This window comes from Suncus etruscus, chromosome 17, assembly GCF_024139225.1.
Source record: "Suncus etruscus isolate mSunEtr1 chromosome 17, mSunEtr1.pri.cur, whole genome shotgun sequence".
NCBI lineage: Eukaryota > Metazoa > Chordata > Mammalia > Eulipotyphla > Soricidae > Suncus > Suncus etruscus.
This window is the reverse complement of record NC_064864.1, coordinates 55759627-55787487: the sequence shown is the minus strand read 5'-3', so window position 1 is coordinate 55787487 and position 27861 is coordinate 55759627. Positions and strand designations below refer to the sequence as shown.

The following is a 27861-nucleotide window of genomic DNA, read 5'->3' as shown; positions in this document are numbered from 1 at the left end:
TTTCTCTTCACAAAGCTGTGTGTGGATTCTCTGACCTTTTAAATGCTTGTTGTTTCTTAGAATTTTATTATTTTAAAGTAAATGGAAAATGATTTTCCTTGATGATAAGATGATCAGTGTTTAGTATTGAAAGAGTGAGTCTATGGGAACTCTATATAGAATATGAAAATCAGGGGCTAGAGAGACTGTACACCAGGCAGGGTGCTTGCCTTGCAGATAGCCAGCTGGGTTTGATTCCTATCACCCATATATGATCCCCTAATCTTCATCAGGAGTGGTCCTTGAGAACAGAGCCAGGGGCCATCCCTGAGCACCACCATGTGTGGCTTCCCCCCCAAAAAATCAAACAAACAAAAAAGAATATGAAAATCCTTTGTTGTCCAGCTACCTGGAGAAGCCTGACTTGATACTTGATCTACTAGCTTTTAATCTTTTATATAGGTATTACATAGAATTTTTTTTATCCAAGATTGTACTGAATCTGTGGTCTATATCCTGTTTTCTTATTTGATAATTACCTTTTCCAATTTTGTTGCTAAATATTCTTGAATATTCTTTACTGCTTAGCTCATTCGGTTTCTGAACACGAGCCATGATCCTGTTCCCCTACTAGTTACCCTGAAGTTTTCAGACCCGTTTCTGCTATGCACTGTGTGAAAAGTGGGCATCTGGAGGCAGGCAGCACTTCTGGGCTCTTGGACCCCCGACTGAGTCATCCTCCACCTGGGTAGCCTCCTCCTTCAAAGAAGAACTGTATTATGGGAGTGAAAACTCCTTTGTACACGTCTGTCCTCACCATGTGTTGCTTTTCCTGTTGGGATTTAATTTGTTTCAGAACCGGGATACTATGAAGATGGGGCTTTTGGAATTCGTATTGAGAATGTTGTCCTGGTAGTTCCTGTAAAGACCAAGGTGAATAATTTTGTATTTATGTCTTTATTTATTTATTTATTTATTTATTTGGTTTTTTTTTTGGCCACACCTGGAGATTCTCAGGCTTTACTTCTGTCTCTGCACTCAGAGATCACTCCTGGTGGGGCTTGGGATTATATAGGTGGCTGGGGATTGAACTCATTTGGCCATGTTTAAGGCAAGCACCCAAGTACTCTACCCACTGTACTGTCTTCCTGGCCTCTTATTCTTTATTTTTAAAATTTATTTATTTATTTATTTATTTATTTATTTATTTATTTATTTATTTTTTTGATTTTTGGGCCACACCCAGTAATGCTCAGGGGTTACTCCTGGCTATGTGCTCAGAAGTTGCTCCTGGCTTGGGGGACCATATGGGACACGGGGGGATCGAACTGTCCGTCCAAGGCTAGCGCAGGCAAGGCAGGCACCTTACCTTTAGCGCCACCGCCCGGCCCCCTAAAATTTATTTCTTAATGGGAGAAAGATGAAGACTTTTGCCTTGGAATCAAAAATTTTGTTCCTTCTGGGGTCAAAATGAAATTTGTTCTGAGACTTCCTGCGGAATTGTTCTCTTCTGCAAAAGTAAAATGAACTGGGACCCAGAACTGGACTACATGGAGCTGTTGTCAACCTGCTTGGATTCCAGGCTCTGAAGTAGCTAGAGAAGACCTTACTGGAAGTCCCCTTGCTGGGAGAAGCCTTTTTAAAGGCCTTTCCCAAACCTGAAGTCAGAATCCCTGGAAACTGTTCACCAAATACCTCAGGCAACTTTATCTACTGCACCTGAGGAAACCTTTTATCCTCTGGGCCATGTCCCATAGGTCAGCAGTGAACTTTTCTTACCTTTAGGAGTGCTGAGTCTCAGTGTTTCCGGTTGGTGTTAGGTGGTGGGTGCTAGGCTTTTCTTCTGCTCTCTTCTTCCTCAGTGAAGTCATGTTCCTTTTTTGGTTGTTTTGGGCTGCCTTGCTGGTTCTGGGGATCACCTAGGCTGTACCCTGGTGGTATTGGAATGGCCTGTTGTCCCAGGGATTCAAAGAATGTGCATTATGCAGGCTGAACAGGCTCTCCTGCCCCCTTAAGTCATCTCACTGACCCCAAGTCAATGTTCTTGACTAAAGCTTCTCTCTTTATTCTCAGAGGCTGTGCCAGGATAGGAGACCCCACTTTCTTTTGGGTTCTTTTCACACAGAACAGCAAACTTGCTGTTGCCTGATAAATTAGGCTGCTTAGGTCAAGTCAGGACACATGATTGATTGTTGTGAAACAAGATTTGAGGACTTGTGGGACTTCTGCCTTAGTAGTCTTAATAGAAAATCAAAACCAGAGATGCCCTGATTCCTAAACCCTGACCACTTACTCCTGCCTCTGGAGACCATGGCCAGTGAGCCTGCAGTTGGCGTAGCTACACCCTCTGCTGGGCTTGTCCCGATTCAGGCTGTGGCACACAGGTGAGCAGCTCTCATTGGATACTGCCAGATGTGCTTACTGGTGAACAACTTTCACATGGTGAACAACTCCCACTTTTTGGCGCCCAGTTACCCCTGGTTCTGCACTCTTAAGGAGATCTACCCTGATAAAGAGGCATAAACGTGTTTGTATTCTTCATTCTTCTACAGTATAACTTCAGTAACCGGGGAAGCCTGACCTTTGAACCTCTCACTTTGGTTCCGATACAGACCAAAATGATAGACGTGGATGCTCTTACAGACAAAGAGGTAATGGTGTGGGAAAGGCAGAAGTCTTGTGTGTTTGGGGAAGCAGGGTGATGGTGGTGAAGAGCTATTCCACATTCTCTACTTCATTATTTTAAGTTAAAGTGGGAAGCAGGGCTTTGTGGGTGGAGTGTCCGTGCTTGGGGGTTGGGGTACGAGATGGAATTGCACTGAAGCATGTGGAGCAAACATGGGTTGTGTGTTATTCCCACAGAGAAGCCACATGGCGAGGGTGCGGCCTTCTATCTGTTGTATTTACCGGATAGGCTTCTTTTATTGCACATAAAATTAAGGAAATGAGGAACAACGTTTGAGATGATAAAGTGTTGGGCTTGGCTCTTCATTTACTTATGTTGCCACCTGATGGCAGCAGAGGGCTTTGCTTGGCCTTTGAGTAGAGTCAGCTGCAGGACCAGCTGCTGTGTCCCTTCCTCCTCCCTTCCATCTCTCCAATCCTGTACTATCCATGGAGTTTTGCTGTGGCTTTTGCTGCCTGCTCCTGTCCCCTTGTCTACTGAGCACTTTTAGACAACAGACGGCCTTGTAGCCCTGCCAGGACTTGCTAGCAACTCATCCTTTAGCTTGGCGTTTGATACTTTTGTTCTCAGCTCTCATAGGAGCTAGTAGAGTGTTATCAGGGGGGACTGGAGCCCTGGCTGAACCAAAACTAACTTGGTCAATACTACTTGTCTGTTTGCTTTCCTGCATCATATGGACACTTTAGTTTAGTCTTGGCCCAGACTGTTGCCCCTAGAATTTGTGCTTTTGCAAAAGTACCACCTTCCTTGATGTTGTTTGTGATAAACATCACATCTCTGATGTTCCTGTTTCCCCAGCCTTGCAATAGCTGGGTTAGGCCCACTTCTTTGTGAAGAAAATGGATTGTTTTCCTCTAGGTAGACTTGATCCAGTCTGGCCTTCATCTCCATTCTAAGGAGGAAATTTTGTCCTTTTATAGCTTCACATCCCTCCTCTCTGGTTCTCATCTGTCTCTACCCCATGTTTTCAGTAAGAGCTTTGAGTACAAATTTTAGGGGCACTGTTCAGGAACACCTGGTTACAAGCCACTCTGCCCCTGGACCATGTTTTTTTTCTGGGTTTTTCGAAGTCATCTTACAGACTGCTTCTCTCTACACTGTGCTTCTTCCCCTTACAGTGCGACTGGCTCAACAACTATCACCTGACCTGCCGGGATGTGATCGGGACAGAGCTGCAGAAGCAGGGTCGCATTGAAGCCCTGGAGTGGCTCATCAGAGAGACACAGCCCATCTCCAAACAGCACTAACATGTCTGCCACCTCCACCCCTGGGTTATCTAGTCCAACGCTCTGGAGAAAGGAAGACTGGGCGACCCAGGACTGTCCTCCTCTTTCCTTCTTCCCCTCCCTCTTTACTTTGAAAAGAACTGAGAATCTTATCTTTTTTCCTATTTTCTTGCAAATACTTGATCTTTGATGATTTTTAAAAAAAAAATTGTTGGGTGCGAGCCATGAATAAAATCACTGCACCAGAAAGTCGGGTCCCCACAGGGCTGGACACTCAGTCAGGGAGACACTTGAGCCGCTACAGAGAGTTCTCTGGCCCATGAGGCAAGACAAGGAGTTCTCTGGGCCGGCCATGTTCCAGGTGCTAGTACATTCTTCATGATCACCTCACTGCTCATGAGACTTATTAATGATCAGCAAATAAAATGTCAAAACTTTCTTTGTTTCTCTGTTTCTTTGTGTTCCTATACTGTGTGTAGGTCGATTAACATCCAGGCCAGTGGCCTCTGGTAGCAATGTGTTCTTTGTGAGCCACACTGGCAATACTCGGTTTCTCCTGGCTCTGAACTTAAGAATTAGTCCTGATAGGCTCAAGGGGGTGCCAGAAAAGATGCTGGGGATCACATCTGGGTTTTGGCTACACGCATGTCTAAGTGCCCTACCCTCTGCACTGTCATTCTGGTCCTGGATGTGCCCTTTAAGAAGAGACCCTACCTAACTCTTTACATACTCACAAGCTTTATTATAAGCCTCTTTTCCTATTTTCTAGAAAATAGATACACATATATTTGTAATTTTAAAAATACACCATTGCTGTATTTCTTTTTTTTGGTCTTACTTTCCTTTTCATCCACTAGTATTACCAAGACCACCTTCATTAAATTATCTATATGCAAATCCCTGTTAGATTCTAGAAACCCAATCTAAGACATAGTTTGGAGATTTAAATATGATTGTTATATATTGTTCTTTTTCTGTGTATTTTTCCCTCTGAAAAAAATTTTTTTTGTCTTTTTTTTTTGTTTTGTTTTTGGGTCACACCCAGCAGTGCTCAGGGGTTACTCCTGGCTCTATGCTCAGAAATCGCTCCTGGCAGGCTCGGGGGACCATATGGGATGCTGGGATTCGAACCACCGACCTTCTGCACGCAAGGCAAACGCCTTACCTCCAAGCTATCTCTCCAGCCCCTTTTCTGAATTTTTAGATATTAATATTAAGTAACTACTATTCTATGTTTTGAGTTATGTGTAAAAATATTACATATATACCACATATTTGTGGGTATATATTTACAAAAGAATATATATATATACATATATTTGCACATAAATTATATGCACATACATTGGATCTATATATATTGTATATATATTTATATATACCATTTGCTTTTTTAGGGGAGAGGCTCACCTAAGCATTACCCAGGGGGACCTGAGGGCCAATCTCAGCAATACTAGATAAATCAATCTGGACAATTCAATGCTAGGACCAACCTGAGGATGTGGAGCTGTTGAACTCTACCTCTGGGAGCAACCAGGGCCACCTCAGTGGTCCTTGGAGAACATTTTGCTTTTTTCACTTGGTGTAATATATTTTCTTTTCATACTGGTAGCCCTAGATGAAACTTTTAACAACTGGGCTATTACATTCTTTAAAAATCATTTTCATTAGGGGGTTGGAGCAATAATACAGGGATTTAGGTGCTTGACTTGCATGCAGCTGACTGGTTTGATCCTTGGTGCTTTGGTGCACCACCACGTGTAATCGCTGAACACAAAACCAGGAGTAAGCTCTAAGCTCTGCTGGCTGTGTGGCCCCGAAACAAACAAAATCAAGAAAAACCTAGTCCCATAAAAAAGAAATACAAATGGCCAAAAGACACATGAAAAAATGCTCCTCGTCACTAATCATCAGAGAGATGCAAATCAAAACAACGATGAGATACCACCTCACACCACAGAGATTGGCGCACATCACAAAGAATGAGAACAATCAGTGCTGGCGGGGATGTGGAGAGAAAGGAACTCTTATCCACTGCTGGTGGGAATGCCGTCTAGTACAGCCTCTATGGAAAGCGATATGGAGGTTTCTTCAAAAACTGGAAATTGAGCTCCCATTCGACCCAGCTATTCCACTCCTAGGGATATACCCTAGGAGCACAAGAATACAATACAAAAACCCCTTCCTCACACCTATATTTATTGCAGCACTATTCACAATAGCCAGGCTCTGGAAACAACCAAGATGCCCTTCAACAGACGAATGGCTAAAGAAATTGTGGTACATATACACAATGGAATATTATGCAGCCGTCAGGAGAGATGAAGTCATGAAATTTTCCTATACATGGATGTACATGGAATCTATCATGCTCAGTGAAATAAGTCAGAGGGAGAGAGAGAGACGCAGAATAGTCTCACTCATCTATGGGTCTTAAGAAAACTAAAAGTCATTTTTGTAACAATCCTCAGAGACAATTAGAGGAGAGCTGGAACACCAGCTCACTCCATGAAGCTCACCACAAGAGTGATGAGCACAGTTATAGAAATAACTACACTGAGAACTACCATAATCAAGTGAATGAATGAGGGAACTGGAAAGCCTGTCTGGAGTACAGGTGGGGGTGGGGTGGGATGGAGGGAGATTTGGGACTTTGGTGGCGGGAATGTTGCACTGGTGAAGAGGGGTGATCTTTATAGGACTGAAACCTTATCACAATCATTTATGTAATCAAGATATCCAAATAAAGAGAAAAAAAATAATCTTAAAAAAAAAAAAGAATTGATATATCTATATTGCATTTAAATTATAATTTATTTCAAATAATGTGAAATTATATACAAAAATTTTAAATAGTTAGCTAATTTTTTCTCACTATTGTCCATCCCACTGATTTTTTTTAATGAAATGAATAAATAAATGGACATGCAAGAGCTAAAAAAAAAAAAAAAAAAAGAAAAACCTAGTCCCATTAAATAAGTCATATCTCTGATTTGGATATATTTGAAAGGTGAATAAATATAATACTTTGACCATCTGCCAAAGCAGAGTTGGCGATACCCAATGCTTTCTTTAGCATGGGAAGCAGAACATGAAATGAGCTGTTATATATTTACCATTTACATTCAGGCAGCACAGTTTTACCAACAAGATAGATTGAAAGTGACAGCACCAGCACTCCTTTCCCCTCAAGGATCATTGACTTCAACTTGCTGTGTGGGAGGAAGCACAATCCATGGCCAGTTCTCAGGTTAAATCTGTAACAAGGCCAGGAAAATAGAGAAGTGGCGCTTCACAAGAATTTTGCGATCCAGCAAAGATCAGTTCTTGGATGACTTTGATTTACACTGTTCATCTTTCTATTTCAAGACATTGGGTTTAGAGGTTTCTCCTCAAATGATGAAACATAATCACATTTCTCATGCATCATCTTTCTGAAAGAATTCATAGCACTGTCTCTGTGATAGCTGAAGGTTTCCTCCTCTCAGGAAATGGGAGCAGAGACATGCAGCTGATTTGGAGTTTTAAACAAATCGTAAGTCAGCTGTGACGGCCACTCCACTGGTTGCTCATCAGGCCCCTGAGCCTGTCACTCCCCAAGGCAGTCTCAGAGCAAGTTTGGTTTAATTGGCTTGGGCCCAAGAAGCAAATGTTTCTTGGTGCCAGTGTCTGGATCTGCATGTCTTGGCAATAAGTCCAAGGGATATAAACAAGACAAGACGGTCCCGAAAAGACTGAGGGGCAAAATAAAATTAATGTGAAGAGCTCAGTGAAGTGGGGGAGATGTGGGTCCAAAAACCCGCTCTTTTTTACTTTAAGTCAAAAGGCTGGACATAAAAATCACTCATTATGTTAAATTTATGGAATAACTCCAAGGGTGTTGATCTCATTTCTTTGTCAGCTCACTTTCAAGATGTGAGTTTAAGATCAGTTCTGAGACAGGGTCCAGATGTGGGCCCTTTGCTGTGGAATCGCAGCAGCTAACTTCTATATGCCACCATCCTTTCAGCCCTTGGTTGGCCTGAGGGCCCTGACTAACAAGGAGCTGCCAGCCCTGACAGTCTTCTTTTTCATCAGGTCTGAGAGGGCAATTGAGAAACGAAAAGAGGTTATATTCGAGTGTTCAATGGGACATTGTGTCCTTGTTTCTCAGCAGCTGGGCCTTCACACCAGCTGAGTCTGAGTACTTTTGTGGCACTTTTCAATTTGCTTGAGCACTGTTGACTGTTGGGGAATGGAAGAGGGTGACAGGTTGGAAAGGGAAGGAGCAGTGGGTGACTAACTAGTCTTTAATTCATTTATTAGAGGCTAAGACCTGTGGGTGTGTTTCTGTCTGTAATTATCTGTTTGGTTCTAAAATACTATACTCATATCCAACTCATCCATATCCAACTTCAATCCTTCTCACTTCCCTTACTTGTGTATCAGGCCCCACTTCATTGGGGGGCATCCTAGCATCTCCCCTCCATTTTTTGGGGGGGAACACACCCATCTGATACTCAGGGATTACTCTTGGCTATGCGCTCAGAAATTGCTCCTGGCTTGGAGGGACCATATGGGACACCTGGGGATCCAACTGCAATCCGTCCTAGGCTAGCGCTTGCAAGGTAGATGCCTTACCTCTAGTGCCATGGCTTCGGCCCCTCCCCTCTACTTATTTAATCCAGGGTGCATGCACAGCAGTGTTAGAAATGTTAACTGGCACCACAGATGGAAATGACTATCAATTTGAGTGCAAGGTTTAAGTTTAGTTTTTTCGGGAGGGTCTTTTGGTCTAAACTCATTTCCAAAGTTACCTGTCAGCATCCTCCTGTTCTCTTTTATAAGGTTGTTGCTACATTGCAATACAGTGAGATGGACTCATCCCATTCTGTGTTGCATCCTGGGATTCCTTTGACCTTGATGACTTTGTAAGTTCGTACCCATTAAGGTTCACTCTGTTGAAGCTTACAATGGGTTTGGGTCAATGCAGAATGCCATGTTTCCACAATGACAGAATCCCTTGCATAGTTTTGTTGACCTGATTCCCCAAAAGCTCTGTATGGCTCCTATTGGGCTGTCTCTCAGACTCTTGACAGTCACCAACCTTTGCATTATAAATCCTTTTCTAGAGTCATATAAGTGGAACCATAATGCATGTTTAATTTTTAATCTTTAACTTAGCAAGTTAAAGATTTAAATAGTATTCATTCATTCCTTTTTTATATATGTAATTTTTATTGAGACCAATGTGAATTACAAGTCGTACATAGTGATAATGAATTAGGGTCAACTACAGTGTTGACCTCCCTCTGCCACCGTTCCCAGCATACATCCCATACCTCCACCCTTAGCCACCTGGACTGCTAATGTAAAGGTACCTTTTGTGTACAGCTTGTTGTAGTTTGGGTCTCTTGATTCATTGTCATTGACTTTCATTCATTCCTTTTTGTGGTTTCATAGATTAATTCATTTCTATTACTGAGTCAATATTAACTATAGTTCACTTATTGGTTTTGTAACATATTTATTTATTTAAAGAGAACTTTTTTCTTTTCTTTATCTTTTTTTTTTTTTTTTTGATGTGTGGGAGACATAACCAGTGGTGTTCAGGTCAGGGCTTCCTCCTGGCTCCTCTCGGAGATCATTCCTGCTGGGATTTGAACTAGGGGGGAACACAAGCATCTTATTTTTTTTCTCTTTTAATAAGATCTTTATTTAAGCACCATGATTACAAGCATGATTGTAGTTGGGTTTCAGTCATAAACAGAACCCCCCCTTCACCAGTGCAACATTCCCACCACCAATGCTCCCCTTCCCTCCTTCCCCACCCTTGCCTGTATTCAAGACAGGCATTCTACTTTTTTCACTCATTAAGATTATCATAATAATTGTTAGTGTACTTATTTCCCTGAACACACTACTCTTTGTGGTGAGCTTCATATTGTGAGCCGGTCCTTCTGGCCCTCATCTCCATCGTCTCTGGGAATTATTACAATAATTTTAATTTAATTTAATTTTTCTTAAAACCTACAAATGAATGAGACTATTCTGTGTCTTTCTCCCTCTGACTTCACTCAGCATAATAGTTTCCATGTCTATCCATGTATAGGAAAATTCCATGACTTCATCTCTCCTGGTGGCTGCATAATATTCCATTGTATATATGTACCATAGTTTCTTTAGTCATTCGTTTGTGGAAGGGCATCTTGGTTGTTTCCAGAGTCTGGATATTGGAAATAGCACTGCAGTGAATATAGGTGTGAGGAAAGGATTTTTGAATTACATTTTTGTGTTCCTAAGGTATATCCTTAGGAGTGGTATAGCTGGATCATACGGGAGCTCAATTTCAAGTTTTTTGAGGAATCTTCATATTGTTTTCCATAAAGGCTGAACTAGACAGCATTCCTACCAGCAGTGAATAAGAGTTCCTTTCTTTCCACATCCCTCCCAGCACTGATTATTCTTGTTTTTTTGTTTTTGTTTTTTTTTTTTGTTTTTGTTTTTTTTTTTTTTTTTTTTTGATATGTGCAGTCTCTGTGGCTAAACACAAACATCTTAACCCTACTAACATGTTCTTGGCCCTGGAAATTTTTTCTTTTTTTTCTTTTTAAATTTTTTTTGGTTTTTGGGTCACATTCGGCGGTGCTCAGGGGTTACTCCTGCTGTCTGCTCAGAAATAGCTCCTGGCAGGCACGGGGGACCATATGGGACACCGGGATTCGAACCAACCACCTTTGGTCCTGGATCGGCTGCTTGCAAGGCAAATGCCGCTGTGCTATCTCTCTGGGCCCGGAAATTTTTTCTTATGGAGAAAAATCTTAGTGATTTTTTTCTTTAGAAAATAGCATGTGAGGGGTGTGGGGTGGGGAAAAAAAAAGAAAAAGAAAATAACATGTGAATGGCAGGTTGATGCATTAGTTTGGAACATGTTTCCAGAGCAGCGGACAAAGTGTATTAACTGTGAGTTCTTTGGCAAAAACATGCCTCTCTGAGTCTGTTAAGTGAGGTTAGTGGTGTCATCTCCCATTTGGGTGAGAGAACTGAATGAGAAAAGTCCTCTAGAATGTGTCCCCAAATATGTAAGCTGGATTTTTGCATTCATAACTTTAGCACAGTTGGAAACACCAATTTTTTTTTTTGTAGGGGAGGGCAAGATTTGAACCATATCCAGCAGTGACTCAACCTGAGGGTTACTCTAGTCGGGAGATCATGCAGTGAACCTGGGGCGACCGCATGCAAAACACGTGCTCCAGCCCTTGAGTCATATCTCTGCCCCACTCATTGTTTGCCTTAGAGATGCACTCTTTTTTTTTTTTTTTTTTTTAGTTTTTGGGTCACACCCAGCGGTGCTCAGGGGTTACTCCTGGCTGTCTGCTCAGAAATAGCTCCTGGCAGGCACGGGGGACCATATGGGACACCGGGATTCGAACCAACCACCTTTGGTCCTGGATCGGCTGCTTGCAAGGCAAACGCCGCTGTGCTATCTCTCCGGGCCCAGAGATGCACTTTTATGGAGAAAGCAATACACATGCCAATCCAACTTACCTAATTCAATCGAGACAAGTTGGTGCTTCTCTGCAAAGTCAAAGGTTTTTTCACCCTCATTTCTGAATTGTTAAAACGTGAAACATCACAAACCGTGGGATTTGAGGCTGTGGTGAAACTCCTGGGGTGAGTGGAAGGTGCCTGATGTTTCCCACGGAGACCTCTGCTCTCCCCTTTGGCTTTAAGGACATACTGAGATGCCCAGGTAGGGAGGAGGTGGAACATCTATTTATGAATAATAGAAAGGTTTTGAGGAAAAGGATGTTGAGACTAGGGAGATGCCCAGAAAAGCTCAAAGGAGTGCTGGCGGCTTTCATACCTGCCAGAACCTTTTTCTCCAGGAATCTAGTTTGGGGACTTTATAGCATAGCCGTCTGGGTCTGGGCGGGCCATGCGGAGCGTGCTGCCGGCAGATGGCACTGTGACTCTCTGGGAAGCACATTCAGCAAAGTCCTGGGGAGGAGCCTCTGGAGCTTGGAGTTTAGATTACCAGCCCTGACTCCGGGAAGGTAGCGCTGATTGAATAACAATGGGCTGAAAACCAGCTGACTGGACCTGGAGAGAAGCGTCCCCAAAGTGGGACTGATAAGAGGCCTCAAAAAACCTTTTCTGCTCTCTTGCTACATCCCCAGCTGCTGGGGGCACAGGGGTGGGCTCTGCTGAGTCTAATCAACTTCTTCCTTGCTAGAAAGATCTATTGTAGGCTGGAAGGAAAATAGGACAGGCTGATAAAGTACGTTGGAAAATTGTGTCTGAAACCTAAACTAGCCTGAAGGCGAGGAAGCCTTGCCATTTAGGAGCAGGGAAAATCTTTGAGATACAGAATTCCAAGTTAATAGCACAGGGTTGCTGGTTATGCTGGAATAAAGGCCAAGTGTAGAATATCAAAGAAAACCATTAGCTGTTCCAGGTTCTCCCCATGGGCAACCTGCAAAGGACTTGGTTCAGAGGGGTTGGGAAAACTGCCTGTAACTTAACTCTGCTGCGTGCCAGGCGAGCAACTGCTCTGGAGATGCATGTTCTGGGGAAATGGCCCTCACAACCCTGCTTGAAATATCTATGGGCTTTTCCCTCCATACTGGAGAAGCCTCGGTTCTCTCCAGACTCAGGCAGGGGTCTCAAACTCAATTTACCTGGGGGCCGCAGGAGGCAAAGTCGGGGTGATCCTTGAGTGCAAAGTCAATAGTAAGCCTTGAACATTGGGGGGTGTGACCCAAACAACTAAAACAAAACAAAACAAAAAAAGATTCCTCTAGGGCAGGGCCATAAAATGTACCAAGGGCGCAAACGGCCAGCTGGCCGCTAGTTTGAGACCCGAGTCCAGAGCGTGTTCCTTTTTGTAACTTTCTCTTGAGAGCGGAGGTGCTCAAGGGTTTTTCCTGGCTCTGCACTCAGAAATCGCTCCTGGCAGGCTCAGGGGACCATATGGGATCCGGAGTTCTGATCCAGGTAAGTCTCGGGCCAACCTCGTGTAACCCAAACACTACTTCTGTGCTATCACTCCAGCCCACTGGCAGGGAAAGGCTGACCCCTGAGTAAGATTAGGACTGACTTTCCTGCAAAATGAAATTCTTCTCTCCAGCCTGATTCCATGGCTCCCTAAGAAATGGGTGGCGGGGATCATCTGCCATGCCAGGAAGAACAAGTAGACTTTAGGTGCAGCTTCCTTTTGGGGCTACAGGGAAGTGAGGGTCAGGGCAGTGACTAGTCACAGAATTGCGTCAGTCATGACTTGCCCAGGCTTTCTCCCAGGGGAAGAGGCCTACCCCTCTCTCTTCCTCATTTTAAATAAGTCACCAAGGAACTATTTGGCTGGTGGGGCTTGAGTACACCGACTGCAAACAGTTCCAATGGTCTACTCTCAAAAATGACAAGAAAAAAACATCTAATCCCATCAAAAAATGGGGAGAAGAAATGGACAGACACTTTGACAAAGAAGAAATACAAATGGCCAAAGGACACATGAAAAAATGCTCCACATCACTAATCATCAGGGAGATGCAAATCAAAACAACTATGAGGTATCACCTCACACCCCAGAGATTGGCACACATCACAATGAATGAGAACAAGCAGTGTTGACGGGGATGTGGAGAGAAAGAAACTCTTATCCACTGCTGGTGGGAATGCCGTCTAGTTCAACCTTTATGGAAACCAATATGGTGATTCCTCCACAAACTGGAAATCGAGCTCCCATACATACGACCCAGCTATACCATTCCTAGGAATATACCCTAGGAACACAAAAATACAATACAAAAACCTCTTCCTTGCACCTATATTCATTGCAGCACTATTTACCATAGCAAGACTCTGGAAACAGCCAAGATACCCTTCAACAGATGAATGGCTAAAGAAACTGTGGTACATATACACAATGGAATATTATGCAGCTGTCAGAAGAGATGAAGTCATAAAATTTTCCTATACATGGATGTACATGGAATCGATTATGCTGAGTGAAATAAGTCAGAGAGAGAGAAAGACACAGAATGGTCTCACTCATCTATGGGTTTTAAGAGAAATGAAAGACATTCTTGCAATAATAATTTTCAGACACAAAAGAGAAAAGAGCTGGAAGTTACAACTCACCTCATGAAGCTCACCACAAACAGGGATGAGTTTAGTTAGAGAAATAACTACGTTTTGAACTATCCTAATAAAGAGAATGTACGAGGGAAATAGAAAGCCTGTCTAGGGTACAGGCGAGGGTTGGGTGGGGAGGAGGGAGATTTGGGACATTGGTGATGGGAATGTTGCACTGGTGATGGATGGTGTTCTTTACATGACTGAAACCCAAACACAATCATGTATGTAATAAAGTTGTTTAAATAAAAAAAAATTTAAAGAAAAGACTTAAAACAAATCAAACCCAGCAAAACTGAGGTAAAAGCAGAAGCTCCATGTATTGCCTTTTTTATGGGTATAGTTTTCCATCCTAATTCACCCCCTGGTGGGTACAGTCTTTGGCTTTTGGCAAATAAATGACATGTACCTATCATAATGGTGCCAGCAAGTGTTTTCTCTGCCTCCAAGCTCCTGTGATCACCCTTCTCCTATCTACTTCCCTGATATCCTCAATCCCTGACCACTGCCTCTCTATGCTCCTGTTGGGACCTGAACTCTGAGCAAGGAGGGATGCTATTTTGTAAAGGTCACATGGAAGGCTTCTTCTCTGGTCCTGAGCAGGAGAGAAGCCATTTTGTAACAACCACATGGTGTAAGCCACATGGTAGGTCTTCTCAAGCCTATTTTCATAGACCCCACCCCAAGCTACTGGACCATACCAGATAGACTATCAGGGAAGGACAAGGGAGCAGTAGGAAGGTACCCCTAGAAAATAGTAGATTTTGACTCTGAGACTCTATTTTTAGGAGACAGACCTATCCACTTCATAAGGCTGACAGAATTAAGCATAAAAGTTCAGATTTTTAATTAGAATGTCTGAAATCAGAATTTTGGATTCTGTACATAGAATGTGCAGTCTCAGTATTAATTCTGTAATACATACAAAGAAAATCAAGTGTACAGATTGTTAACATCTTTTTCTAAACTTTTTAATAAAAAAGTATATCCTTATCAGACCATTCCAGAAGGCTGAGAAGCCCAAGGATACAGAAAAGGATAAAACTCTCAAAAACACCCCAAAGGGAAAGCAAATTAGTCCCTTGGTTCAAACAACATCCTGGAGATGAAAAAGCCTTTGATTTGAGTCACAAGTTTGGTGTCTCTTTACAAGTGAGGTGACATGGGACAAATATATGACTACTCTGTTTTTGTCTGTTACCTCCCAGATCTCAGTTAAATTTCATTTCTCAGGGAAACAGCCTTTTACCTTCTTTTTTTTTTTTTTTGGTTTTTGGGCCACACCCGGCGGTACTCATGGGTTACTCCTGGCTGTCTGCTCAGAAATAGCTCCTAGCAGGCACGGGGGACCATATGGGACACCGGGATTCGAACCAACCACCTTTGGTCCTGGATTGGCTGCTTGCAAGGCAAACGCCGTTGTGCTATCTCTCCGGGCCCTGCCTTTTACCTTCTTTACAAGCTCAGAGCTCCCACCGTAAAGCCACCCCTACCAAGAAAACTGCTCTTTCTTGGTATAAAGTGCATCTGTGAACCAATATTTGTTTGGTGCTGGTTTGACAGATAGTCTGTCTTTCCCAGTTAGACTGAGAATACCAATGTATGAGATGTTTTAATAATTCCATCTCTGGTACCCAACACTATACTTCTTACATAATTTTCTAGCATACAACAAATATTTGTAGAACACTCACTAAAAGTCCAGTGACTATTGTACCAAGTGAGCAAGAAAATAAATAGATACAAAACATAGTGGTTGTGGAACATTTAGAGAAAGGAAAGTTGTAGATGCAGCATGATTTTTTAAATATATTTTTCATTTAAGTAACATGATCATAGTTGGGTTACAGTCACAAACAGAACACCACCCTTCACCAGTGTAACATTCCCCCCGCCCCCTTCCCATACCCTGCATGTACTCGAGACAGGCATTCTACTACAGTTATTTGTTTTTAAGTTCAGTAAATTGTATTTTTTTTCCCTTAAAGGATAAGAGTAAAAAATATAGTAAAGGTGTGATAGTGGCAATCGCTGTTGTTTGCATAGGTCCAGAAAAATGGGGAAAATGAAAAAAAAAAATCCTTGACCTGATTACAAAAAGGTCTCACCCCAGAAGTTTATTGGCATAAGACTGACTCTGGGTTCCAGGCATACCAGTCTGTCCAACCCGAGTCATTCTCTGTGGTCCCGGTGAAACTTTTTCACACTTTAGCTATTGTTGGTATCAGATTCTTATATTTAAAGATTCTGGATTCTGTGCATTTCTTTCATTGATGTCAGGCTGATGTGGTGCATCCTCTATTTTCAGCATACCATTAAATGCGGAGCGATCTGCTCTGCAAGCAGGCTGTTGCTGAGTCGTCTGGGTGTTAAGAGCACTCTTGAGTAAGTCAATGCCAAAGCAGTGGTAGGTCTTCCTTGGTACAGGCTTGGATCCTGGTAATGTTATAGACAATTGTGGTTGTTTCCATAGATGGTATCCATTGTTCAAGTGTGTGTGGGCGATGCCCATTCTTCTGAGGCCTAAGCCAAATCATTATGCCAATGTTCAGGGTATAAGGCCTAATTGAGATGCAGCATGATTTAAAGACATAAATAAGTACCACACGGAATTTAGTAAAAACATTTTTTATCTTTGGTGGAGAGATTGGGCATGCCCTACTTAGTTCTACTCCAGGTCTTTTGATTTCCCCAGAATTACAAATGCACTCATGCTGACAGCACTCCCTCTGTGACAACAGTGGGGAGTATTCTAAAAAATTCCATTGATACCTTTCATTTCACTTCACAACTTAGAACTTAGTTGTAGTTTTCTGTGGAGTATCTCTAATATATTAGGAACAGTAGGAAGAATATCACCTGCTTAGAGATGATTCAGTCACCAACAGAATTCACTTTGATGTCAGAATTCACTTTGATAGCTGTAGGAAAGAGCTATAGCCTAAATTTATTTATGTCATCTAAGACTATCTTGATAAAACCATCTTTCAGAATGAAAATCAGATCCTGGAGATGAAAAAATATTTTTGAGGGAAGTTTATTTGCCTCGACTTGGGGGCATCAATTTGAGTCTTTGTATCCAGAATTTATTGAACTGTAGAATGAGTATACTATACATCATCTGCCTTGGGCATTACATTATAAATATTTCATGGTTTTAAATATGTGCCCTGATTAGGCTTGGGTTTTAGCAGCCAGTTGAAGGAAGGTTTAACATAACAAAATAAATATTTTCTTTCAGTTCAGCATGTTTTCATTTGGGCTCTTTAAAAATGTCACACATACACACACCCCCACACACCCACCATTTTTATCTTCAAAGCTAAAGTTATCCTGATGATATCAGAATTGAACATTAGGAAAGAGATCTTGAGACGGCCTTCAGTGCTCCATTTTTTTACCTTGAAGAAAATGACTAACAATGATCCTATAAGTTCTCAACTACACCAATTTGTTGTGCTATTGTATAAAACTGCTTTAAAAATTTCAATTAAGAATTAATGTTCAAGTGAACTCAAAATCAAACAAATAAAAACATTTAATAAGCATGCATTTTAAGACTATACTTTCGGGGCCGGAGAGATGGCATGGAGGTAAGGCATTTGCCTTTCATGCAGAAGGTCATCGGTTCGAATCCCGGCGTCCCATATGGTCCCCCGTGCCTGCCAGGAGCAATTTCTGAGCATGAAGCCAGGAGTAACCCCTGAGCACTGCCGGGTGTGACCCCAAAAAAAACCACACACACACACACACAAAGACTATACTTTCAGGGATCATTTCAATAGTATGTGACTAGAGAAGTTTCTCTGATCCTGTAGAGCACCTGAAGCCATGAGGAGGAGCCAGAGCATTCTCTCCTGAGCGTGAAGCTGGCTTGAGGTGTCGCTTCTGTGGCTGCCTTTGGCCATTGATGATAGGTCTCTCTTTCCTCTGGAAGTGGTAGAGGGAGAGGATGCAGTCTGAGTGAAAAAAAAAAATAAGTATGCAGTTGTACTTACCATGTTTTGAATATCTAAATATAAAGTTTTAGAAGATCCAGAGAGATAGTAGAACAGTGAAGATGCATGTGTTGCAGCCCCAGCTTCACTTGGACCCCTGCATTGAACAATGGGTCAGATTGACTGAGAATTGCCAGAAGGGCCTCCCCTGAGTATTGCTTGGGATCCTCCTTCCAATTTTTCAAAGATAACAATTAGTGATCCTGGTACCATAGCAATAAATATTGGATTAATTTGAAACCCCAAATCTGAGCTTTGATCATTCATTTTCTCCATCCTTAATGGGAAGTGCTACTTATGAAGACAGATAAAGCAAGTTGAAGAATAATTATAATATAGCAGAGAAGTAAGGAATATAGAAGAAAGAGAAAACTAGTTATGAAAAGAGGATCACTTCTAGCTGAATAAATCACAGCATGCTTCTTAGTACAATAGAGTATGAGCAATAGCGATAGTAGGATTTTGTGATGCAGATAACTGGAAAGAATTCTTTGTTATGACTGGATTATCTGGTACATGACTGTCTTCTATGGAGATAATGCCCAGAAGTTTTTTAACATCAAGATTTGTTCTGGGGCTGAAGTTATAGCACAGTGGATAGAGCATTTACCTTGCACATGGCCAATTTGGGTTAAAAATTCCTGGCAACCTATATGGTGCCCCAAGCCTACCAGGAGTGGTTTCGAGTACAGAGCTGAGTGCCACCAGGAGTGGCCCCAAAATCCAATTCCCCCCAAAAAATACTTGTTCTAACATTGTAATAGAGATTCTCTAATACATAACATGGATGTATTATAGATGTTTAGATATAAGGATGAATTATGATGCACCTTGAAGCCTAGATAACATTATAAAAATTATAAGTAACATAACAAAATTTATACTTCACTTAGAAACTCCTTTTATACCCCCTAATCATATAGATTTATTTTTAGTACTTTTGTGTATCTACACAGGAGTTCTCAATTCTGACCTTATGGAGAAGCCCAATGCGTCTTTATGGTATGTTTAAGTCCAAATCTTCCCCTGAGAACACAAAAGCACATTTATTTATTTATTTATTTATTTATTTATTTATTTATTTATTTATTTTGTCACACCCGTTTGATGCTCAGGGGTTACTCCTGGCTAAGCTCTCAGAAATTGCCCCTGGCTTGGGAGGACCATATGGGATGCCAGGGGATCTAACTGTGGTCCTTCCTTGGCTAGTGCTTGCAAGGCAGACACCTTACCTCTAGCGCCAACTCTCCAGACCCAGCACATTTATTTTTAAAAGCACATTTTTCCTTAAAAGCACATTTTTCTATTTAACTTGAATGTTTCCTTTATATATGGGTTTATAATATGATCTTTTAAATAAAGATATTTCATTGTCTTAGATAAAATCATGTTTGATAAGATAAAGAACACATAATTAGAAGGCAGAACACCTATCACCTGGGGCCAGTTCTAGAACCCTCAATTTACTCCAATATTTCTTTTATTAACATTTAGGAAATAATCCTTTAAAAATTATTTTCATGGAGGCTGGAGCGATAGCTCAGCAGCCGGGTGTGAACCAATAAAAACAAACAAAAATATTTTCCAACTATTGACTACTTCTTTTTATAGAAATGTACTATATTCTTAAATTTTCAACCAAGAAAGGATTTGTTGGTACTGCAAATTGCATCTCACAGATCTAAATGGAACCCAGTTTTCTGACTCTTTAGCTGATTAATTAGAGGTAAATTTCAGATTTTCTGACTCTGAGATCTGAAGCCTTTCAAGCCCACCACAGCCAGACTTCCTTCTTTAGACTCAATCAAAGTCTTTGTCTTTTCTTACTGGTAAACAAACAACAATAAAAACTAGAGTATTGATTTAGTTGAAGCCAGATTTATCTCCAAATTCTGGATGTTTTGTGAATGTTCTTGTATTCCATTCCTAGGCATGGAAGGGGGGTAGTCTCTCACCCACCCCTATTTAATATGGGAAATTCTCTTATTTGTATTCCTGTCAGTGCCTCATTTAATGCAGCAAAGCTTGTGTTTACAGCAATAACCAGAGTGAAGCTTATGAAATAAAGATTGATATCAGATTCATGAAATTCAGGCAAAAGCAATATCTTTTCTATATCTTGCTACACCTGTAATTTCAACCTTCAGACTCAGTGGTAACTGAAAAATGAAATAACAATAATAGTAATGACTAATAATAATAATAATAATAATTTAAAAAAGGTGGTTTCTTCTAAGAACCATAGTTTTGAATAATGTCTCTAATTTCTTTATTGATTTAGTGACAAGGGAGGATTAGACTTATTTCTTACTACTTTCTTCAGCTCCCAAGTAAATTTTAAAAGAAAGATAACAGAATGCAGCTTAAACGTTAGTGCTTGGTTTGTCGTCTAGTTTATTTGTTCATTATATTTTTGGAAACCTGAAAGGTATGGTCATGGAAACATGAATATCTTATTTCCTCACAAGGAAGGTAAAAATCAGGAGACAACAGGAATTTTCTTTCTTTATGAAATAAAACATTTGGGAATATAAATCAGCCTTAGACCTGTTCTTTCAGAAGTCATTTTGCTTCACAAATATTTATTTGTGTGCTGGAAGCACAAGTGCCTGCAGTGAGTATAGGCTTTGACATCTATGCCCCAATGTAATTTGACTTCAGCCAAATCTCCCATTCTTCTTCTTTTTATCACTTAGCTTTCCAAACCTGATGAATTGGTTATACTGGACACTTGCCATTTTCTTCGTGATTATTTTACATTTATTGCAAAAATGAGATTCCTAAGCAGTTGGGGAAGGAAGTGAGAAGAGAGAAGAGGTGGTTAGATGTGACAAGGACATTGTTGGAGATTCTCGTGTACTTTGGTGGTGGTGAAAGTCCAAATACTGTACATTAAAACTGTAAGCACTAACATGATTGAAATCATAAAAAGTAAGAGTAATAGTTCACTCAGCCTCCATTCTCTAATTGGAGTGTGTACATTCTTAAAACAAACAAACAAAAAAAAGAAAAATATTCATACCAGCATCAATAGTAGTCCTGAAGAAAATATCTCTTAAACACATATACTGCTTAAAATTCTAGGAAAGGGCAACCAACTTATATCACGAACCTAGTTTCTCATAGTCTAGCAGGAAAGACAGAGTTTTAATAAATAACTACCAAACATGGTGATAAAATACTTCGTTAAAGATACAAGTGAAAAAGAGATATTTTATTTATATTATTTTCTATAAAAAAAAAAGGAAAAGTGTCAAGGATACAAAAGCCACCCACAGAATGGGAGAAACTATTCACCTAATACCCATCAGATAAGGGGCTTATATTGAAGATATACAAGGTACTGGCAGAACTTAACAAGAAAAAACATCTAACCCCATCAAAAAAATGGGGATAAGAAATTAACAGACAATTTCTCAAGTAAGAAATACAAATGTCCAAAAGGCACATGAGAGAATACTCCACATCACTAATCATCAGGGTGATACAAATCAAAACAACAATGAGATACCATATCATGCAAAAGAGTGCTGGTGGGGATATGGAGAGAAAGGAACTCTCATTCACTATTGGTGGGAAGGCTGAAAGGACGAGCTCTTGGTGTGAAGCTCACCACAAAGACTGGTGAGTATAGTTAGAGAGATGACTACACTATCATGACAATGTTAATGAATACAGGCAGGGAGTGGGGAAGGAGGGAGATGAGGGTCATTGGTGGTGGGAATGTTGCAGTGGTGCCCCTTTGCTTGGGAGCTGGGTGATGGCTTATTGGGGAAGGAGGTCAATTTGATACCTAATGGGTTAAGAACTGAGGGTAAAGAGCATTAATAAGGTAGGATATCGGATTGGGATTGAGGGTGAAGGGATAGTAGGAATTCTGAAGGGGGGGAAGGAGGGATAGTATATAGGAGGGACTATATACAGTATAAGCATGAGTTATTTACAATTTAGGTTTGGCTCTCATAGAGGAGTCCTCTCTTTATGTACTCATGCCCATATAAAGACATACATTAGTGATCTATTCTTAAAGTGTTGTTACAGGTCTGACCCTAATAGGATGGGTCTGAGATCTTGAGGACTGGCTGAATTAAGATAAACAATTAGCTTAGGTATAGCATAAGAGAGAGAGAGGAAGGGAGAGCAAAAGATAAGAGAGAGGAGAACAGAAAAATAGGTAAATATAGTAAAAATAAATAAAAAAAAATTAATAAATCAAATAAATGAGAATGGGTCAATGCATTGGAGTTGGGAGGTTTTCCCAGTTTATATGCATTTTGTCAGTGATGGGGTTGGGTCTTACTAAATAAAGATTTCAGGGTTAGATAATGGCTGGAGCAATTTAGAATACACATAGGTTTCACGTCTTGAGTGTTAATGAGGCCTACCTATGTGTGAGGCTACCCTATCTAGTACTGTCTGCTGGATCTTATGTATTGAAGTTCTTTTCCTAAAGAGAAACTATCAGTATGGGTTTTATTTGACATAGATTGAATTGATGATGATCAGGAAGAGGAAGAAGAAGAAAGGGGAGAAGGAAATAAGTAGGGAGAAGAGAGAGAGAAAGAGAGAGAAAGGAAATGTTAATTTGCCCAAACGTGTTTGAAGAATAGGTCTTGTAATATAAGTCTGTGGCTCACAGTTGACTGTTTCAGGGGTCTGAATGGTCATATGCTTCACTGTTACATCCCACTCAGGAAGGGCACACATCAGAAGTGTTGCACTCCTGAAAAAGAATTATTTGCCAAAAAGGCCCGCTTAGAGTAGTCAAATCAGTTGATTGTTTGGCTATAATTCTAAAACATAGCTGTAACTATCTCTCTATTTTTGACCATTATTTAGAAATCAGGCCTCAGTTTTTCTAACAAAGAAGGACAGTGCCAGAAGCCCGCCAAAATTCTCCTGCTGAGAGCTCCTTTGTGATCTCCCTTTCTCCCCTCACTTCCATAAAGGTATCTGGTTTCTCCTTACCTGTCTCTTCACATGCTAATTCTAGCTCTGATCTCATTGGTTTATCCCCTTTATCCTTTCTCCCTGGCTACGCCCCAAATATCCATCTATTTAAGGCCCAATAAAGCTCTGGCCTCTCTCTCTGGCCTCACCTCTTGTTTTCACCATGTAATTCTGTGTGGTCTCATTTATTTCATATTTCATAATTCATATTTCATATTCGCCTCTTCGTGCTCCTGCTTGATTTCCAGTGGGAAAATGAACTCACTAAGGTTATGCTTAGGGACTTATTATCTCATTAGGATAAAGGGTTCGCAGCACTTCAGGTCCTAATAGAGGACATAAACCAGAGAAAAAGGGTATATTGGGGTATTTTATCAAGACATTTTTATAATGCAAACTGAATATGGTATCTAGTATGACTTAGCACCGAAGTACCCTTTGTATCCAAAAGTCCCTGCCAGGTGGTGTGGTTCACCTCCAAGCGTGCCTGTCCCAGCCCAATGGTGAATTGCCTCTGGTCTGGTCCAAGAAGGCCACTGATTTTTGAGTGTTTAATTGTAGCCTGCCACTTTACTATATGAATCTATTCTTTCTAGAAGCTTTTTGGTAGAGTCTTTAGGATTTTCAAAATAGAGTATCATGTCATCTACAAACAGTGAAAACTTGACTTCTTCCTTTTTTTATTTGGATGCCCTTGATATTTTTTTCTTGTCTAATTGGTATGACAAGAAATTCTAGCACTGTGTTGAATAGGAGTGGTGAGATTGGGCAACCTTGTCTTGTACCAAATTTTAGAGGAAAGGCTTTTAATTTATCTCCATTGAGAATAATATTTACATCTGTGTTTACCAGGGATATTGCTCTGTAGTTTTCTTTTTTTGCAGCATTTCTGTATGGTTTTTATATCAAGGTGATGTCAACTTCATAAAATTTGGGAATGTTCCTGTTTCTTCACTTTCTTGAAAAAGCCTGAAAAAGTAGTAGTTCCTCTTTAAAGGTTTTAAATAATTCGTTATTGGATCCATCTGGGCCTAGTCTTTTGTTTTTGGGAAGACTTTTGATTACCATTTTAATTTCCTTGGTAGTGATGGATCTGTTTAGAGATGCTAGATCATCTTGGTTTAATCATGGATGATTATCAGAGTCCAAGAATTTATCCATTTCTTTCAGGTTCTCATATTTTGTGGCATAGAGTTTCTCAAAGTCTCAGATTACCCTTTGAATCTCTGAAGTATCTGTCATGATCTCACCTGTTCATAATAAGCTGGTTAAAGTTTCTCTCTCTTCATTTCTGTGAGTTTTGCTAGTAGTTTATCAATCTTGGTTATTTTTTCAAAGAACCAACTTTTGCTTTCATTGATCTTTTGGATTTTTTTTTTTATTTCCACTTCACTGATTTCTGCTCTAAGCATTGTTATTTTCTTCTGCCTACTTATTTTTGGTTTCTTTTTTTTTTTTATCATTTTCTAATTTTATAAGTGTATCATTAAGCGATTTATGTAGGCCCCTTCTTTCTTCAGGTTGTGTGCTTGCAAAGCTAAAAATTTTTTTTATTTATTCCGCTTTTGCTGTGTCCCATAAATTCTGATAATTTGTGTCTTCATTAGCATTTGTTTCCAGGAATATTTTAATTTCCTCTTTGATTTCACCCCTAACCCACTGTTTAATTTCCAGGTGTTGAAGTTTTTCTTTTGTGTTCCTTTGTAGTTCACTTCTAATTTCAGTGCACTGTGATCTGAGAAGTTTGTCTTTATGATATCTATTCACTTGATTTTATGGAGATATGTTTTATGGACTAGCATTTGGTCTATCCTGGAGGATAACCCATGCACATTGGAGAAGAATGTGTATCCAGTTTTCTGGAGATGGAGTTCCCTATATATATATATATATATATATATATATATATATATACTAGTCCACTTTCTTCCATATCTCTTTTCAGAACTAGTGTATTCTTGTTGGTTTTAGCCTGGTTGACCTATCAAGTGGTGATAGGACAGTAGGACAGTGTCTAGGTCTTCCACTATTATTGTGTTGCTATTGATGTCTTCTTTCATATTTGTCAATAATAGTACTAAATATTTTGCTGGTCTCTCATTAGGTGCAATGGCTAGAGGTGTGGTTGCAGGGCCAGAAGTGGAGTCCACAAATACTGGGACAGGTGCTTTCCCCCAGTTCAGCCATAAGGGACAAATATTCTTTATCCATCTGTGCTTTATCTGAGTTGGTTGGGGGTTTCCAGGCCTTTGGAATTTACGATCAGAAGCAATGTGGCCAGCCCCTCCACACTTGGTGCACACTGTAGTATTGTAATGCTGCAAGACTCTGAGCTTTGCCAGGGTCTTAATATCCTGTTATCATCTTCCCAAAGGGTCCCATTCAAGCGAGCTAACTCCTGAAGCTGCATCTTCCATAGGTCATTCTGCTCCTCTGGGGTCTCAATCCCCTGATTTATAATGTTTCTGATCTGTTCTAGTGCTTTCTTTACATTCTCCATGGTGTTGGCAGTAACCAGAGCATGAAGTGGCTCATCTTTCCCCTGTGGGAGTAGAATTTGGAATATATATATATATATATATATAAAGTTAGGAAAAGCTTGCTTAGAATATATCAACTAGAGGCCAGCGAGGTGGCACTAGAGGTAAGGTGTCTGCCTTGCAAGCGCTAGCCAAGGAAGGACCGTGGTTTGATCCCCCAGCATCCCATATTATCCCCCAAGCCAGGGGCAATTTCTGAGCGCTTAGCAAGGAGTAACCTCTGAGCATCAAACGGGTGTGGCCCCCCCAAAAGAATATATCAACTAATGAAAAATGCCTCTTAGCAATAACTTGTTAAACTTGTGCTGAATTCCCAGTTTCTGAACTTCTGCTATTTGTCCAATCCCCCTATCATAAAATATATGGTGTGCCAACAGAATGTTCCTGACACAGGATGGTTTCCCCCTTATCATAAGGTGTCCCACTTATCATAAGATATATTTTGTGCCAACAGAATTTTCCTGACACAGGATGGTTTCCCCCATTATCATAAGATGTATGATGTGTCAACAAAATATTAGCCGGCTATAAACATCTGGAAGGATGAACAACCCATGTCAGCAAAGTCAGAAGAATGTAATAGTAAAGTTGCTTCACAGCTACCCCAGAACACTGTGCCATATTAGAAGAAAGTACAATTGTACTCATGATTGGACATTGCCTAACCCTACATCCCTCTGAGCCCCTACCTTATAAAAACTCTCTTACTTTTTTGTTCAGGGCTCCCGTCCTCTGTCTGTTGAGGTACCAAATGCCCTGAGTGGTCATTTTAATAAATCTGCCCTTGCTAATTGCATTCTTGGAATTGTAGTGGTCTCTAATTGAGGCGGTGGGCCATTACAAACTCTTACCCCAGCAACATCTGGCCATTTTTGCGCACTACTTTCCCTTCTTTCACAGATCCTTTCGCCGAGTGTGATCTTGGTGTTGCATTCTTTATGTTCTTCAAGGTGTTTCCTCTAGGCCCAATGAGCAAGCCCACAAAGTTGGTTTTTGGATATTCATCTTGTGGAATGATTACTTTATCACTCACACATGTTGCTGGTGGTTGGTAATCTACAGGTGGCTTGAGGTCAAGGTTGAGCACAACCATTTTCTGTGATGAGGTTGTGACCTCCTCCTTGTGTTTTTTTTGTAGGTATGAAACTTTCGGATGTTGAGCCATTTCCCCTCACTATTGTAAATGTGCTCAGGGGAAGGGGATCTATATAAGCTCTCTTGATCTCAAGTGAGTCCAGGACGAATAATGGTGGGCATTCCTGGAATCACTTCTATTCCATTGTGCCCTGATTCAAATAGCTTCTCTTCCGCTTCTTACTCAGAAAGTCAAAAACAGTAGAATCCATCACACAAAAATATTAATCAACTAAAAATATGGAACGCTTCATAAATTTGCATTTCATATGTGCAGGGGCCATGCTAATCTTCTTTATATTGTTCCAATATAAAGCACAATATATATGTGCTGCCAAAGTGAACACAATTCCGGGCCTTTTGTGCTTATTATATGTATATTGCTTGAATGATCTTTCTAGCAAAAGGAACTTAATTTAATGGAAACTTGTACATAAGAAGGATCAATTGTTCCTTATGCTCTTCTTTTGACAAGGTTAGTAGACTTCTCACATTAAATACTTTAGGCCAGTGCTCTTTTAACTTTGAACTCTGAATTACTTCTCCACTTTATTTCTCCTAAGAACAAGGATCTACTCTCTGGAGTAGAGACTCATGAGAACTAGTTAGGAGTGAAATCCTTATTAGTCCATTGGTTACTGATGTTTACTAAATGCCACATTTGTCTGAATTTCAAAGAAGAGTACTCATTTGAATAAACTGAGGGAAGTTTCACTGATAGGGAATAAAGGCAGTAAGATTTGGGCAGGAAATCATAAGGTGTATCTTTGTACCTAATGAATCTTGAATTTTTTTTCTTTTTTGGTTTTTGGGTCACACCTGGCAGTGCTCAGGGGTTATTCCTGGCTCTATGCTCAGAAATTGCTCCTGGCAGGCTCAGGGGACCATATGGGATGCCAGGATTCGAACCACCAACCTTCTGCATGAAAGGCAAACGCCTTACCTTTATGCTATCTCTCTGGCTTCAAGTCTTGGATATTTTTTATATAGAAATTGATATTGACATTCTCATAAACTTCCAAGTAAAAGTGACACTGTTTTTTCTGTCTTTAGTGTTAATCTTTTACTGCATATACTCAAAACCCCATTGTGATTTAGTTTATTAATTCATTGGGACAAGGAGCAGGAAGCTCCCATCCCTTACTTTTTTAATAAATGAATTCTTTGTTACCAATGTTGGATAGATTGACACACCTAAAATATCACTGACATAACAACATAAATATATTCATATA

At 40.5% G+C, this 27861-nt stretch overlaps 1 protein-coding gene, 1 non-coding gene and 2 pseudogenes across 3 annotated transcripts in view; 2 read left to right on the top strand and 2 right to left on the bottom strand.

The window, feature by feature from the left end:
* Positions 1-4329, top strand: part of XPNPEP1 (X-prolyl aminopeptidase 1) — a 47947-nt gene extending 43618 nt beyond the window's left edge. For both annotated transcript variants that reach the window (XM_049790582.1, XM_049790581.1), the window contains 3 exons: positions 836-912; positions 2532-2630; positions 3784-4329. In XM_049790582.1, coding sequence (XP_049646539.1) covers positions 836-912; positions 2532-2630; positions 3784-3912 — 305 coding nt within the window. In that variant the 3' untranslated portion in view covers positions 3913-4329. The remainder of the gene's footprint in view (positions 1-835; positions 913-2531; positions 2631-3783) is intronic.
* A 3448-nt stretch (positions 4330-7777) lies between these two features.
* LOC126033451 (splicing factor 1-like) lies at positions 7778-26838 on the bottom strand (annotated as a pseudogene).
* LOC125995203 (small nucleolar RNA U3) lies at positions 17759-17972 on the top strand. Its single transcript, XR_007490769.1, has one exon. It is a non-coding gene; the product is annotated as a small nucleolar RNA U3 (small nucleolar RNA).
* A 22-nt stretch (positions 26839-26860) lies between the features above and the next one.
* Positions 26861-26958, bottom strand: LOC125995461 (uncharacterized; annotated as a pseudogene).
* Positions 26959-27861: the final 903 nt, after the last annotated feature.